Source organism: Erpetoichthys calabaricus, chromosome 12, assembly GCF_900747795.2.
Source record: "Erpetoichthys calabaricus chromosome 12, fErpCal1.3, whole genome shotgun sequence".
Taxonomy (NCBI): Eukaryota; Metazoa; Chordata; class Cladistia; order Polypteriformes; family Polypteridae; genus Erpetoichthys; species Erpetoichthys calabaricus.
In genome coordinates this window covers 614,663-630,000 of record NC_041405.2, presented here as the reverse complement: position 1 = coordinate 630,000, position 15,338 = coordinate 614,663, and the positions used below count along the sequence as shown (strand labels likewise).

The window sequence follows — 15,338 nt, the reverse complement described above, 5'->3', positions numbered from 1 at the left end:
TCTGCGGCTCACACACACTTCTGTACATTCTGATGCTGTTGTGAAGGTGCAAAAAAAAAAAAGAAGACAGCACAGAAGATGGCATGTGAGACGTTTAAAATGTGCCGCGTCATTACGATGGGGAATATGCGATACTTGCATTGCCTATGTGAGAAATCGATGAAGAGATCACCATGAATACATTGGCATGTCAGCATTTCAGTCTGATGATTGGCTTCACCTCATCTCTCATTCATCAAACACCGAAGTGCACACATTGATCCCTCAGCAGAGCGGCTTGCTGTCACAGGCTGATAATAAACACAGACTCTGACTTTACGCTCCAACTTGAACACACTGTGTCCCCTGATTTTTTTGCTGGTATTGCGATTCATGTAATCATTGCATTAATTTCAGAGGACGCGTCAAATGAACTCTGGGAACGCCTGCCAGCCATGACGTGTGTGCTCACATGATCTTAGCGTGAAGTATAAACAGGCCCTAAGTCCTGGCACCTCTCACATACACAGATTTACATTAAAGACTAAGAACTGAATTTGAGAAATACGGAGAAGGACAAAAGTGTAGTGAAATGAGACTTTTATTTTGGGTATGTAAGCTAGCTATGTTCTCAGCTGAAAAAAATGTCACCTTTGAACCAATCAGAGTGTGGGTGTGTAAGTTAATGAACCAATCAGAGTAAATCTCCGGTGTTACTCAAGCCCTAATTCAGCTCTGTCACGTAAACTCAATTGTCTGTAAATGTGAGGCTCTGTCTTAGCTCTGTGCCCACTCCTAACAGACTGATGTGATGGAGGCTCCGACTTCATGAAGAGATCATTAAAGGCGCACCAACAAGCTTCCATCAATTATCCAACCCACTATATCCTAACTACAGGGTCACAGGGGTCTGCTGGAGCCAACACAGGGCGCAAGGCAGGAAACAAACCCCAGGAAGTGTGTCAGCCTGCCGCAGACCAACAAGCTTCCTCAAGTCTGATTACTGAGATCAAATTTCTTAAACAGTTTTAGTTCCACTTTATTTCTTCCATAGGATGCATTATGGACTGGGGCTTTTATGGCTTTGTTCTGAATATTAACACTGGCACTCATTTTTGCCCACACCTTGTGAGGCTGGGAGATCAGCAGGAGTGACATCTTGTGTGGGCGAGGAGGGCTCAGGTGACGTCACTGTCTGTGCTGTCGTCACACTTGTGGGGTCTGTCCTTCATCACATCTGACATAAACCTTTGCCTGCTGGTGCACAGGACTTCACTAAAATAATTTAGAACTTGATTTTCTGAAAACTGCTCCAGATTATTAAGTTTCAAGCAGCCATCAAAGGATAAAAAACTAGAAATCAATTTAAAGTGACTCACACCATCCAAATTACTCTTTTCATTTTATGTATTTCTGTTTCAACTTGAAAACAAATCAAGTTCTAAAGCCTAAAAGATCACCCATCAGACAGGTGGTATCTGCTCACGTGTCACCAGAGTATTGCCTCAAACGGGCACCTGAGTTCACAGACAACAAGAACTTCGTGGACAATAATCACTGGACAAATTACACATGAGCATTCGTCCTGCCTGGCATGAAGTCTGTGTGTGGTAAACATGCATCAAAACACCAATCTGGAAATAACATCAGGCAGTGGACAGACGGCTTAGGGTCACCTGGTGTGCCAGGCTCTGCCTTGTTCATTCAAATGATGTTGCAATGCCAACCTAAGAGGCCATGAAGAGAATCTGCCAAAGACAATAAAATGACCTGAAACACCCTAAAGGTCACTATGGCACCACCAAACTCCAGGCCTCATCCAGACTTGTCCAGAGTTCAGCCATTAGGCAAGAGTGAAGTCACAAAGTGGACTCAGCAAGGTGGGCTCATGGTGTCCACACACTGCTACTTCAGTCCCATGGAGCACCACTGTGACTCATCTTCAATTATGGACTGTAAAGGACAAGGACAGGTGATGAAGAGGATCACAGGGTTGGTGTACAAAGACACGTGAACTCTGGACAGAGGAGTACACTGGAATGGATGGGCTGGCGGGCTACTGGCCACACTGATACAAGACAGACAGGCGAGCGGTATGGTGCCAGTGTACCTGAGTCATAAGGCTGATTGTTGTCATCCACTTGATGTTTACATCTATTGTCCATCTGACCGGCTGTAGTCAGGCCTGAAAGAGAGACTTAGACAAGTTAGAAACGCAGACCACCGGACAGAACTGCCACCTCAGAGCTCACCAAGCATGTAGCTCAGTGCTGAGGCCTTTTACTAGACAGGCACATCTTACTGAGTCATCCTGCAGATGACCTGCTGTGAATTCATTAAAATTCACCTTCAGCCATAAACCCTGAGGAGCTCAATGTCTGCCAAAGTCGTAAAAAGTGCACAGCACAGAGAAAAAAAACACACGAGTGATAAAAGTCATAAGTCCATAAAGATGATGAAGAATTGGTCATCTCCACCATATAAGGAGCACATGTGATGATTCAGCTGTTTATGAAATGCAGCCGGCCAATCCAAGTCTGACGTGTGGAGTTCCAGACAGAGCGTCCATGGACATTACAGCACAACGTTCATTTGTAACTCCACTCACCCATCGCAGGTTTGTGGACGGCGGTAGCACCCTGCACTTATTCTAAAAACAGATTTGTTTGGTTTTATGAAAGACACAAGCGGGCATTGAAGTCCACATAATCACTCTCGGTGGCCCGACACGCCTCTGAATGGCCACTCTACGTCCTTTTTATCTTCTTCCCATTGTGACAGTCTTTGAATTGGATTTGGGGGTTTGACCCGGTGACAATATTTGTGTGAAAACATAAAGTAAAATTCTAGAAAAGCAGCAAAATGATTTCTTGATAAACATTCTGTTTCTGACAAGTTGCAGTCAGATTTTAGAGCAAAGCTCAGCACAGAAACTGCTGGTCAAAGTAGTCAGTGATTTACAGGTCAGTGCAGTGTGGAGAGGTCCTTCATTCTCATCCTCCTTCAGATTTACAAACCCACACCTTTGGGTACACGGACCCCTGACCAGCCGAGTGGTCTCAGTGTCTGCCACACTTCACCTCTCACTAAAACTCAAAGTGTCCCCTCAATCCATCGGCCTGTCTGTGCTGACTTTGCTGGCCGTCCCCTCCTTACAGACGGATGTCATCCTCAGCTGGACTTTGTGACTGTCGGAGGTCATCAGCGTCACTTTTACTGTGTTTGTGTGTTTGTCTTCACAGCTGTCGTGTTTCACAGCTCGCCATTCTCTGCCATTCTCTATTTAAGTTACATTTGTTAGTCAGGACAGCACAGCGGCTACCATGTCTGCCTCACAGCCCCAGGGTCCCGAGTTCAAGTCCTGACCACTCACTGTTGCCCACCCAGTTTCACACTCGTGAGTTCTCCTCAAACTAATCCTCATAATCTGCTCTGACGTGAGCCCCTCTGACTTTGTGTTATGCTGCCCTTCACTCAGCTGGCACACCTGGCACTTCTCTTACACTCTGTTAATGGACGTGTTGGAAGTGTGTGGTTGGACATACGTGGCTGCGCTGGCCTGTGTGTCACATGTGTCCTCTAATGTTTAACGTGTCCAGCATTGTGCGACTCTGACTGACAATAAAATTAAGAGACCAAATAAAACAAAAGATAGTGACGTCTGTTGTCTGTCTGCCGTTCTTCATTCCTCAGGTGACTTGTGTGTCTGTTCACGTGTGTGTGTCTGTGTGCAAATGTCCCTGTCAATTTAGTCACCCAGCCCCTCAGGGGACCTTTGTGATCAAACAGTATCAGGTGTGTCACTGACCTACTGGCCTTGAGGGTCTGAAGAGCGACGACGTGAGACCCCAAATGTCTTACTAAACTCACAGACTTGCTGGACATTTGGCTGAGAAAACACCAAAGGAGGACATGTGGTGGTGTGGGGGACACCAGGGGTCAGTCCACATGTCATGGTCACTTTCAGAAGGTCATTTAATTACAGACATTAGTAAAAAGCAGACCTGTATATGACAGTAATGTGTAGTTCAGTTGTGCTTTCCTTCCCATCAGCCACCAAGTGCCAGCCAGACACAACAGAGTTCAACATAAGTGACCGAGTGACACAAACGTGACGCTCACCACTGAGAGACCCGACATCAAATTCACCCATCTAAAAACATCACCCTGAACTCCCACTTCTTTCAGTTTGATGCCCACCCTCTCATGTGGCACCTCATCAAATGCTTTCTGATCGTCCACATCAATCATCTCATCTGCTCCACTCTGGTTGTATCCTTTTGTTGCCACCTCATAGAATTCCAGGCTGTTAGTAAAACACGACCTCCCTCTTCTGACCCCACACTGACTGTTCCTAATGACTCCTGTCCTTGCCAGGTGTTGCTCAATCTTCTCCTTAATAATTCCTTCCATTAATTTTCCTGTGATGCTCGTTAAGCTTACTGGCCTGTAGTTGCTCTGATCTTCCCTGTCACCCTTTTTATATATTGGGACGATATTTGATATTTTTTACTAATCTGATGCCCTTCGAGTTTCATGTTCCCCTGACATCAGCTCTGCGATTCCCGTATGAATTTCTCTAATGAAGTCCATCGTGAGAATCAGAAGCTCAGTGACAGCTGGAGAGAAGAACACAACATGATGGGCAAGGTGGGCATGAGGTCACTTGGGTCACTAGTGATGGCCACCACAGGTAACAAGTGAGGGGGGATTTAAAACACCATCAGAGCCAGAAGAAGGTGAGGAGCCATGAAGAAGAGTGGACATGACAGGGGACATGACAGGTGGGGGTAAAGTCACCTGTATATCTGACACTAGGGGGCGTCGGTGCAGACCTGTGAGGCAGTCAAACAGTGAAGGTGGACATCAGCAGTCAGTGGGCCTGAGGATGAGGAGGCTCATCACGTCTCTCACCTGCAATGACAGAGCAGCTCCTCTCAATAGGCGTCTTCATCGTCATTTGTGCTCCACTCTGCAGATGAACTCCATGTCCTCCACAGTCACTGAGTGTCTGAGGGGTGAATTCAGCCTGACACACCAGTAAGTACCCAGTATCTGTTACTGACGGCCCATACTGAGTCATGGTGGGTTTCCAGTCCCCTCTCCCAGCCTGAACTGTCCATTTGGTTCCCTTCTTTCTCCTCATCCAGGTGACTTTGATCTCTTTGGGGTAAAAGCCTGAGATGACGCAGGTGAGGGTACAGCGCTGACCAAATTCAGTGAAGTGGACCTGCACATCTGAGACGGTGAGGTCACGAGCAAAACCTGAAAGAGAAAGCAGAGGCAGTCAGGGTCCTCAGAGAGTGCACAGCGCCCCCCACAGGCTGATCTCTGCTCTTACCTTTTAATAACTCTTTGCCAAGACATCTCTCCACAGGTTTATCTGAGGCCTCGTGATGCACAACACACACACAGTCCGAGTCCAGCAGGTCACTCAGAGTCTGTGGGGTGAATTCAGCCACAGCCTCCACTCTGTAGCCCCTGTCCACTCTCACTGGGGTCACTGGGTGGGCTCGGATTTCTTTCTGTCCTTCCCCACTGACCCGTAGCCAAGTCACCTTGATGTCCTTGGGGTAGAAGTCCAGGATGGAGCAGCTCAGGGTGCAGGGGCTCACCAGGGCCTTTGAAGTCAGTCACCTGTATGTCTGACACAGTCGGGGGGCACCGCAGAGCTGGAAAACAGAAGAGAGAGGGGGGGGTCATGTGGAGCAGTGGACCTCCGTGACAGGGACACACATGACAGACTCGTACGTCTGCCTCAGGACTGGTGGGCCACTTGAGGAGGGCAGGTGTTGGGTCTCTCTGGTCACAGCGTTCTAATCCAAATGTTATGGTCACTTTCAGAAGGTCATTTAAATACAGACATTAGTAAAAAGCAGACCTGTATATGACAGTAATGTGTAGTTCAGTTGTGCTTTCCTTCCCATCAGCCACCAAGTGCCAGCCAGGCACAGCAGAGTACAAAACAAGTGACCGAGTGACACAAACATGACGCTCACCACTGAGAGACCTCGACATTAAATCAGCTGTTTGTGTGCTCAGGTGACTTTCTGAAAGTAACAAACAAGAAATAGCTGGGCAAACAAACTTCAATAAAGTGCCATCACTGAGCATGGTGGTCATGTGACACCAGCCAGGTGAGCTCTTTGAGGTCTCAGGTGGTCTGTGCTCCATTTTTATTTTTTTTTTACAACATTAGAACAGTCTGGACGAGAACAGGCCATTCAGCCCAGCAAAGCTCACCAGTCCCCTCCACTTATTCCTTCCAAAAAAACATCAAGTCGAGTTTTGAAAATCCCTAAAGTCTTACTGTCCACCACACTACTTGGTCGCTTATTCCAAGTGTCTGTCTTTCTTTGTGGAAAGAAAAACTTCTTCATATTTCTGTGAAATTTACCTTTCACAAGTTTCCAGCTGTGTCCCCGTGTTCTTGATGAACTCATTTTGAAGTCATCGTCTCGATCCTCTGGACTAATTCCCTTCATCATTTTAAACATTTCACTCAGATCTCCTCTTCATCTACTCTTCCTTAAACTGTGAAGGCTCAGCTCTTTTAATCCATCCATCCATCCATTTTCCAACCCGCTGAATCTGAACACAGGGTCATGGGGGTCTGCTGGAGCCAATCCCAGCCAACACAGGGCACAAGGCAGGAACCAATCCTGGGCATGGTGCCAACCCACCGCAGGACACACACAAACACACCCACACACCAAGCACACACTTGGGCCAATTTAGAATTGCCAATCCACCTAACCTGCATGTCTTTGGACTGTGGGAGGAAACCGGAGTGCCCGGAGGAAACCCACGCAGACACAGGGAGAACATGCAAACTCCACGCAGGGAGGACCCGGGAAGCGAACCCAGGTCCCCAGGTCACCCAACTGCGAGGCAGCAGCGCTACCCACTGCGCCACCGTGCCGCCCGCTCTTTTAATCTTTCCTCCTAATTCATCCCCTGTAGCACTGGACTCAGCCTAGTTGCTCTTCTCTGGACCTTCTCTTGTGCTGCTATGTCCCTTTTTGTAGCCTGGAGACCCAAACTGCCCACAGTACTCCAGATGAGGCCTCACCAGTGTGTTATAAAGCCTGAGCAGAACCTCCTGTGACTTGTACTCCACACATCAAGGCGCTATATAACCTGACATTCTGTTAGCCTTCTTATTGGCTTCTGAACACTATCTGGAAGTCAATAGCTTAGAGTCCACTACAACTCCTAAATTCTTCTGATAAGGTGGACTCTCGATTTTCAGACCCCCATTGTGTATTCAAATCTCACATTTTTCCTTCCTATGTGTAATTCTTTACATTTACTGACATTAAATTTCATCGTTCACAAATCTGCCCAAGCCTGTCTGCTGTCCAAGTCCTTCTGTGATGATATAACGGATACCAAATTATCTGCTAATCCACCTATCTTGATATCATCTGCCAACTTCACCAGCTTGTTCCTTATATTCCTATCTAAATTATTTATAGATATTATACATAGCAGCGGCCCCAGCACTGTCCCCTGCTGCTCACCACTCTTAACATCGGCCAGTTCTGATGTGGTTCCTCACACCATCACCCTCTGCTTCCTGTGTCTGAGCCAATTCTGCACCCATCTAAAAACATCACCCTGAACTGCCACTTCTTTCAGTTTGATGCCCACCCTCTCATGTGGCACCTCATCAAATGCTTTCTGAAAGTCCAGATAAATAATCTCATCTGCTCCACTCTGGTTGTAACCTTTTGTTGCCACCTCATAGAATTCCAGGCTGTTAGTAAAACACGACCTCCCTCTTCTGACCCCACACTGACTGTTCCTAATGACTCCTGTCCTTGCCAGGTGTTGCTCAATCTTCTCCTTAATAATTCCTTCCATTAATTTTCCTGTGATGCTCGTTAAGCTTACTGGCCTGTAGTTGCTCTGATCTTCCCTGTCACCCTTTTTATATATTGGGACGATATTTGATATTTTTTACTAATCTGATGCCCTTCGAGTTTCGTGTTCCCCTGACATCAGCTCTGCGATTCCCGTATGAATTTCTCTAATGAAGTCCATCGTGACAATCATAAGCTCAGTGACAGCTGGAGAGAAGAACACAGCATGATGGGCAAGATGGGCATGAGGTCACTTGGGTCACTAGTGATGACCACCACAGGTAACAAGTGAGGGGGGATTTAAAACACCATCAGAGCCAGAAGAAGGTGAGGAGCCATGAAGAAGAGTGGACATGACAGGGGACATGACAGGTGGGGGTAAAGTCAAGTGAAGTTTAAATGAGGAGCTCCAACAGCAGAAGCTCAACATGAGACTTCAGAAACGAAGAATGAGATGAAGAGTTCAGCAGATGCACTCACCTGGCACTACCAGCCTCCTCTCAATGTGCTGTCCATTCAGAGTCTCGTGCTCCACCACACAGATGACCTCCATGTCCTCCCAGTCATTTGGAGTCTTTGGAGTGAAAATGGCCTTGGCCTCCAGCTGGTAGCTTCGCTCTGCTCTTTGGTGTTCAGGTGACAGAGATGTGATGTCTGGTCCTCTATCACCAGCCCATTGCCAGGTCACTCTAATGTCTTTGGGGTAGAAGTCCAGGATGGAGCAGCTCAATGTGCGGGACTGATGGGATCCTTTATACTCACTCACCTGTATATCTGACACTAGGGGGCGTCGGTGCAGACCTGTGAGGCAAACAGTGAAGGTGGACATTAAGTTCAGCAGTCAGGGGGCCTGAGGATGAGGAGGGTCATCACGTCTCTCACCTGCAATGACAGAGCAGCTCCTCTCAACAGGCGTCTTCATCATGGACTTGTGCTCCACTCTGCAGATGAACTTCATGTCCTCCACGTCACTGAGGGTCTGAGGGGTGAATTCAGCCTGACACACCAGTAAGTACCCAGTATCTGTTAGTGACGGCCCATTCTGACTTATGGTGGGTTTCCAGTTCCCTCTCCCAGCCTGAACTGTCTTTTGTGTTCCCTTCTGTCTCCTCATCCAGGTGACATTGATCTCTTTGGGGTAAAAGCCTGAGATGACGCAGGTGAGGGTACAGCGCTGACCAAATTCAGTGAAGTGGACCTGCACATCTGAGACGGTGGGCTCATGAGCAAAACCTGAAAGAGAAAGCAGAGACAGTCAGGGTCCTCAGAGAGTGCACAGCGCCCCTCACAGGCTGACCTCTGCTCTTACCTTTTAAAAACTCTTTGCCAAGACGTCTCTCCACAGGTTTATCTGAAGCCTCGTGATGCACAAGACACACACAGTCCAAGTCCAGCAGGTCACTCAGAGTCCGTGGGGTGAATTCAGCCACAGCCTCCACTCCGTAGCCCCTGTCCTCTCTCACTGGGGTCACTGGGTGGGCTCGGATTTCTTTCTGTCCTTCCCCACTGACCCGTAGCCAAGTCACCTTGATGTCCTTGGGGTAGAAGTTCTGGATGGAGCAGCTCAGGGTGCAGGGCTCACCAAGGCCTTTGAAGCCAGTCACCTGTATGTCTGACACAGTCGGGGGGCACCGCAGAGCTGGAATACAGAAGAGGTGGGGTCATGTGGAGCAGTGGACCTCCGTGACAGGGACACACATGACAGACTCGTACGTCTGCCTCAGGACTGGTGGGACACTTGAGGAGGGCAGGTGTTGGGTCTCTCTGGTTACAGCGTTCTACTTGTTAATAAAAACTAAAATGAAATGTCGTTAATAATAAATAAATAAATATGATGTTAATGAAAATGAAAATAAAAATAGAAGAAAATGTCTGAACACTACAATTAAATGACAAGAGGAAATAAACACAAACATTAAACTCGTGTCTGTAATTCTGATGTTCACCCCACTTGTCTTTGTTCTTAACGTGACGCCGAGTCTCTGTGACCTCGCTGTTGTCACGTTGGCTCAGACGTGAATGTCGAGTTGTGTGTCTGTGTGACTCTCGCTGTCTGCTCCGCCATCGTCAGCATTTAAACTGAGCCCCACATCAACAGAGGTGTCCCAGGTGTCATCATGTCACTCATCTCCTGTCACATTGTCATCTGGCATCAAGTAAATCATCACCTCGGTGTCACCTGCTTGCTGTGGCTATCAACACAGACATGTAGACGTGTGACATCAGTGTCATCGACTGAGCTGACGTTACACATTTACTGTTAGTCGAGTCACTTAGTGCTGATGTTTTAACGTGGGCAGTGTGGTGGGCACAGCTTTTGTTCCTGTCACTCAGTGCCATCAGCTCACCGGGTGACTGCCAGTCTGGTCGTGGAGTCTGCGTGTTCTCCTCGTGTGTATGTGGGCTGAGTGTGTGACTGGCAGAGGTGACCTGCCTTACCATTGGATGTTACTGGTGTGTCATTAAGTGTTGTCACTGTCACAATACGTTTATTCCTATGTGTGTTGTGGTATAAGTGACGTCTTTAGGTGGGCTGAATGCCAGGCCTTTGGGGGGCTCAGTCACAGACACACAGCAAAGTAGAAAAAGACTCAGCAAGGAGTGAATGGCCTGAGGTGTCACTGTGAGCAGTAGGTGACATAAAGACGCTGGGACCAACGCACTCTACGCAGGGCTGAATGTTAATAAGCAGCGACTTGAACAGAATTTCAAAAATAACCAAAGTAAGAAATCAGTGAGGAATAAAAATAAATACACTTTGAAAGTTTGGGAATGAGGAGGAGACGACGTATAGTGAGCATTAGGAAATATAATAAGATAAATAGAAAATAAGAGCGAATGTATACAGCGATATGAGCCTGTGGTGTCACATCATCAGGACACTATGGAGGTCTGTCACAAAGTGTCACCTTGGGTGTCCAGTCGTCAGGGTGACAGGTCCGCAGGCTGATTGATGTTCACTTTATCAACTCTAAAGATGACTCTGCATATTCAGACTCGCTCAACAGCGGCCACGTCAGTATTATGGTGAGGAGGACAAAACAACGACAATGTGACAAAAACTAACTGCTGAAAAACTAAAACTAAACAAGAAAATACAAAGAAAAACAACAACATAAAAACTAACATTAGAAAATGCTAAAATATAAAACTAAAGAAAAACTAAAAATACATTTAAAAACTTAATAGAAACTAAAAATAAAGAAATACAGTGGAACCTCTAGATACGAGTTTAATTCGTTCCAGAACTGAGCTTGTATAGCGAATTTCTCGTATCTAGAACAAACTTCCCCATTGAAAATAATGGAAATCCAGTTAATCCGTTCTGCACCCCAAATATATTAACATAAAAATCAATTTTCCTAATAAATAACACTGATAAATTATATATACTGTAGTCTACCTTTAATAAATAACACTGGTAAATAATATAACTGATTATTAAAAGAATCAAAACAGGTGTCCAAAGTGCAGTAGAGCATTCAATAAATCTTTAAATAAATAATCCTTAAAACAGTTGTGAAGTGGAGGTTTAAAATACACAAGAATAACAATCCTTTAACACGAGGTTAAAACGTCAACAAGAAGCAGTCTTTAAAAAACAGATGACAATCCCCGGTGCTGCTTCTCTGTTAGCGTCTCACCTATTTCTCCCATGCGGGCTCTAAAACAGGCGAGACACTCTTAATGCAGCTGACCTTCTCTACACCGTCCTGCTTCAGCTGTTTGGCTCGCCTGTATGCGGGGAGGACATGGCAGCTGCAGCCCATCAGCCACAGGAACAATCATGGATGTGGGCAGTTTCCCACCTGTGCACTTAAGTGAGAAACGCAGACACCGCAGATCGCGGCTCGCAACTGCTACCACGCCCCCTCGCTAAGCCGCGAGCTATACCCACAGCCTGGCTCGTGGCTCGTTACGCGAACCAATGCTCGTATTTAGAGCTGAATTTTTCGCTCATACTTTCCTCGTATTTTGAATTTCTCGTATACAGAGGTGCTCGTATCTCGAGGTTCCACTGTATCTAAAAACTAGAAAGACCCTTGTCTACTTGTCCCCTTGAGTGTCCCCTCGAGTGTCATGGTGGCTGTCTGACGGCTTACACGCTTTAAATTTTTACTTTCCTGGCCGTTCACGTCAATCGTTTCCTCACATTTCAGTGTAAAGTGCGGACCTGCAATGAGAGAAACCACCGAGGTGCCAACCTGTGGACAGCAGCTTCCCAGAAGTCTTCTCGATGATTGTCACCTGCTGGCTCTTGTGTGTCACCCTGCAGATGTACTCCACATCATTCAAGTTACCCAGCGTCATGGGGATGAAAGCGACCTCACTGTCCACTCTGTAGCTCAGGTCTTCCTGTCTTAGTTCTGATGTCCTGACCTTGGCCTGACACTCTTTAGTCCCTGCAGTGACCTCACTGTCGTTCATCGTGTCCCTCCTCAGCCAGGTCACCTCAATCTCTTTGGGGTAGACATTCAGAATGGAGCAGCTCAACATGCAGGATTTGCCGAGACCGTCCCACCTGAGAATCTGCATGTCTGACAAAGTGGGGGGACGCAACAGACCTAAAAAAACAAAAGACAAGAGCAGGTGACCACAGTGACAAAGACCACCACTGCAGGGCCAAGGGGGCATAACGTGTGGCACATCAGTCATTTCTGCAGGACTTCTGCGTGTCATTATTATTGATTTTGTTTTATTATTGATTAATTTTTCTCTCTGTGTTTAAGTTTGCTTGTTTTCCTTGTGCTCTGTGAGAAGACCCCCAAGAGGTGAGACCACCCTGATATCATGGCTGCTGTGTCACCTTCTGTCTTCATATTCGAGCTACAAGTAGGACTCATCAGCTAAGCCTTCTGTTGTGTGATTTCTGTTGGATGTCCTGCTGATTGTCCCTCTTGTGTTGTCCATTTCTCGATGATCTACTGGACTTACTGGACTTATTTAGGGGGACTTGTTGGGTCTTTGGCTCTGTGAAGACTCACTTTTCAGTTTTCTGTTGTTTTGTTAATAAATCTTTCTTTTTATAAAATCATCTTAATGTCTTTCTTTATTCTCATGCCAAGGTTTATGGTGACCCTCCTACTTGTGGGGTTTATGATTTATGTTTAGGACCCTTAAGTTTCTCTTTAAGGCTTTGGTCCCCTTTGGGCTTGCTAGGCCTGAGGCAGGCCAGTCGTAGTTGAGATGAAGGCCCATTGGAGTGAAGCCATTCCAGGCAGACAAAGGAGGCCTGGCCTGGTCAGTAAGGTCCTGAGTGAATCTGTTTGGTGGTCTTACACCCCTTAGTCACCAGGTTTGGGTCTCCATATCACAGCAGACTGTGAAGAACTCTCTAAGATGTCCACATAGACTGCTGTTTTGATTTGTTTATTCAGGACATCTGTTTTGTCTCAGTAGAATAATATTTTACTCGACCTCGACCCTTTAGTATTATTAATGTGTAGCCTTTGTCAGAATGGCTCCAATCTCACAGACTCACCACTCTTTATCAGGTGTTGTACCATAGAACTTCTCCACACCTTCCCTTCTATAACCTCAGGCAATTACAAAGAGTAAAAGACAAGCAGGAGTTAAGTGACACTTTAAATAATGAATTATTGAGAATATCCATAAATAATAATAACAATAAGCAAAGTACAAGTGAACACTGGCCACCATACAACCTGATAGATGCTGAGGTGGAGTTTCAGGCGGCCCACTGACTTGTTCGTTACTTTAATGTCTCCAGTTAAGTCCTCCTTTTTAGTCAGACAGGCCACATGCCCGTCTCAATATGGCTGCCGAGTGGTGCTCCTCATGGCAGTGGTGTGACAGAGAGAGACTTCTTCATGGAGATATTGTAAGAGAGATGGAGGAGTAAAGCAAACACAAGTCTAGACTCTCTGTCCAAACCCTACAGCCAATCAGACTTTGTGGCACTTAATGGCTTCAGGCAGCTTTAGACCAATAGAATTCTGCTGTGACACAGTTCGTGTCACACCTGTCACCCCAATACCATTTGTTAAGGTGAAGCTGGCCAGTTGGTTGAGAGAGTCCTGCAGAGAATCACTGGTCAAACTGGTCTGAGGCAGTTCCCCCAACCCTGTTGTAAAATTACAAAGACTGTCCTAAAATCTTAACCATCAAACCATTGCTGTTCTTATCAGTGACATAACACTAATATCTAAGTTACAAATAAAGACACACAAAATATTTATCAACTTATATACAGAATATCAAGAAGAGAGTCCTAAGTGAAATCTCAGTTCAATAAGTAATAATGTGAAGCTTCTCTTTACTGCTGACCACTTTATTGGTCAGATTGGCCAGGAATGACACGGGGCTGGCAGTGAGTGAAGAAGGTCAGCCATCTTGTCTCTTTTTACAGTGCAGGACAGCTGACCTTTCTCACTCACTGTCAGCCGCCATTGCATTCCTGGTCGAAATGAGCCCTCATTTTTATTTATTTATTTATTTATTTATTTATTTAATGAAGATGAACTGAGCTTCACTTTATTGTTTGACTTAAACTGCACAATGCCCTGTTTGCACCAACCTCTTGTTGCTGTGTGTCCTCATTCACCTGCTCCACATCAGTCTAAACCCATCAATGATGCGGGTTCAATTAGGTGATGCCAGCAGCAGGCAACCTGGGCATCACACAGACATCTAATTATAATGAGACTCTGAAAGAGGCCTTGGGGACAGTAGCCCCCCCAAAAAGAAAACTGATTAAGGCACAAATAAAGACCTCGATTTGATTGTTTAATTTCATTTCTGTCTCCTATTGGATGTAACTGAGAAGCCAAACTTCATGTTTTCTTCAGGATGGTTTGTAACGACTTGTCTCCGAATACAGAAATAACAGAAAAGACGTCAACTGAAGGGAATGACACTGACAGTAAAACTGCTCTGTCACCCTGGGCGAGGCCGAGTTAGTCACCTCACCTGCTGTTGGTCACACTATAGGAGACAAATGACCGACACGTGTAAGGACCCTGCGCAGAGAGGTCACTCAGGAACGGCGCTACATAAAATAACAACATGGCGGACACAGTCAACAAGTCTTAAATAATTTCAGCCAGTCAGCCAGTCATTATCCAACCCGCTGTATCCTAACACAGGGTCACGGGGGTCCGCTGGTGCCAGTCCCAGCCAGCACAGGGTACAAGGCAGGAAACAAACCCCGGGCAGGGTGCCAGCCCACCGCAGTAAATAATGTCATCTGACAATAAATCAGCTTGAGCTTCATTTATAAAGTGAGTGGCAGTGCCCGGCCTGTTGACATTATGACCACACTTCACTGACCCTGCTGTCCAATCACAGTAAAGGTCACTCCTGGCCTGGCCTCCTGCTGCAGCGCCCCCTAGTGGCTCCAAGTCTAATCATTAAACATTTCACTCTTCATTTACTCCTGCAGTGGAGCAGCACATCAGCTGTAAGAGGTGGTGATGAATACTTTAAAGAGATGAACTCTGACACCATTAAGTGCATCTGCTCAGCTGATAGACG

The 15,338-nt window shown here is 46.3% G+C and overlaps 1 protein-coding gene across 1 annotated transcript in view; it reads right to left on the bottom strand.

The window, feature by feature from the left end:
* LOC114642422 (uncharacterized) overlaps window positions 1–15,338 on the bottom strand; it is a 217,128-nt gene that overhangs the window by 92,901 nt on the left and 108,889 nt on the right. Inside the window, exons 15-16 of the mRNA XM_051934827.1 lie at window positions 8,727–9,042; window positions 5,617–5,651 (exon numbers count right to left, since the gene is read on the bottom strand). Coding sequence (XP_051790787.1) covers window positions 5,617–5,651; window positions 8,727–9,042 — 351 coding nt within the window. The remainder of the gene's footprint in view (window positions 1–5,616; window positions 5,652–8,726; window positions 9,043–15,338) is intronic.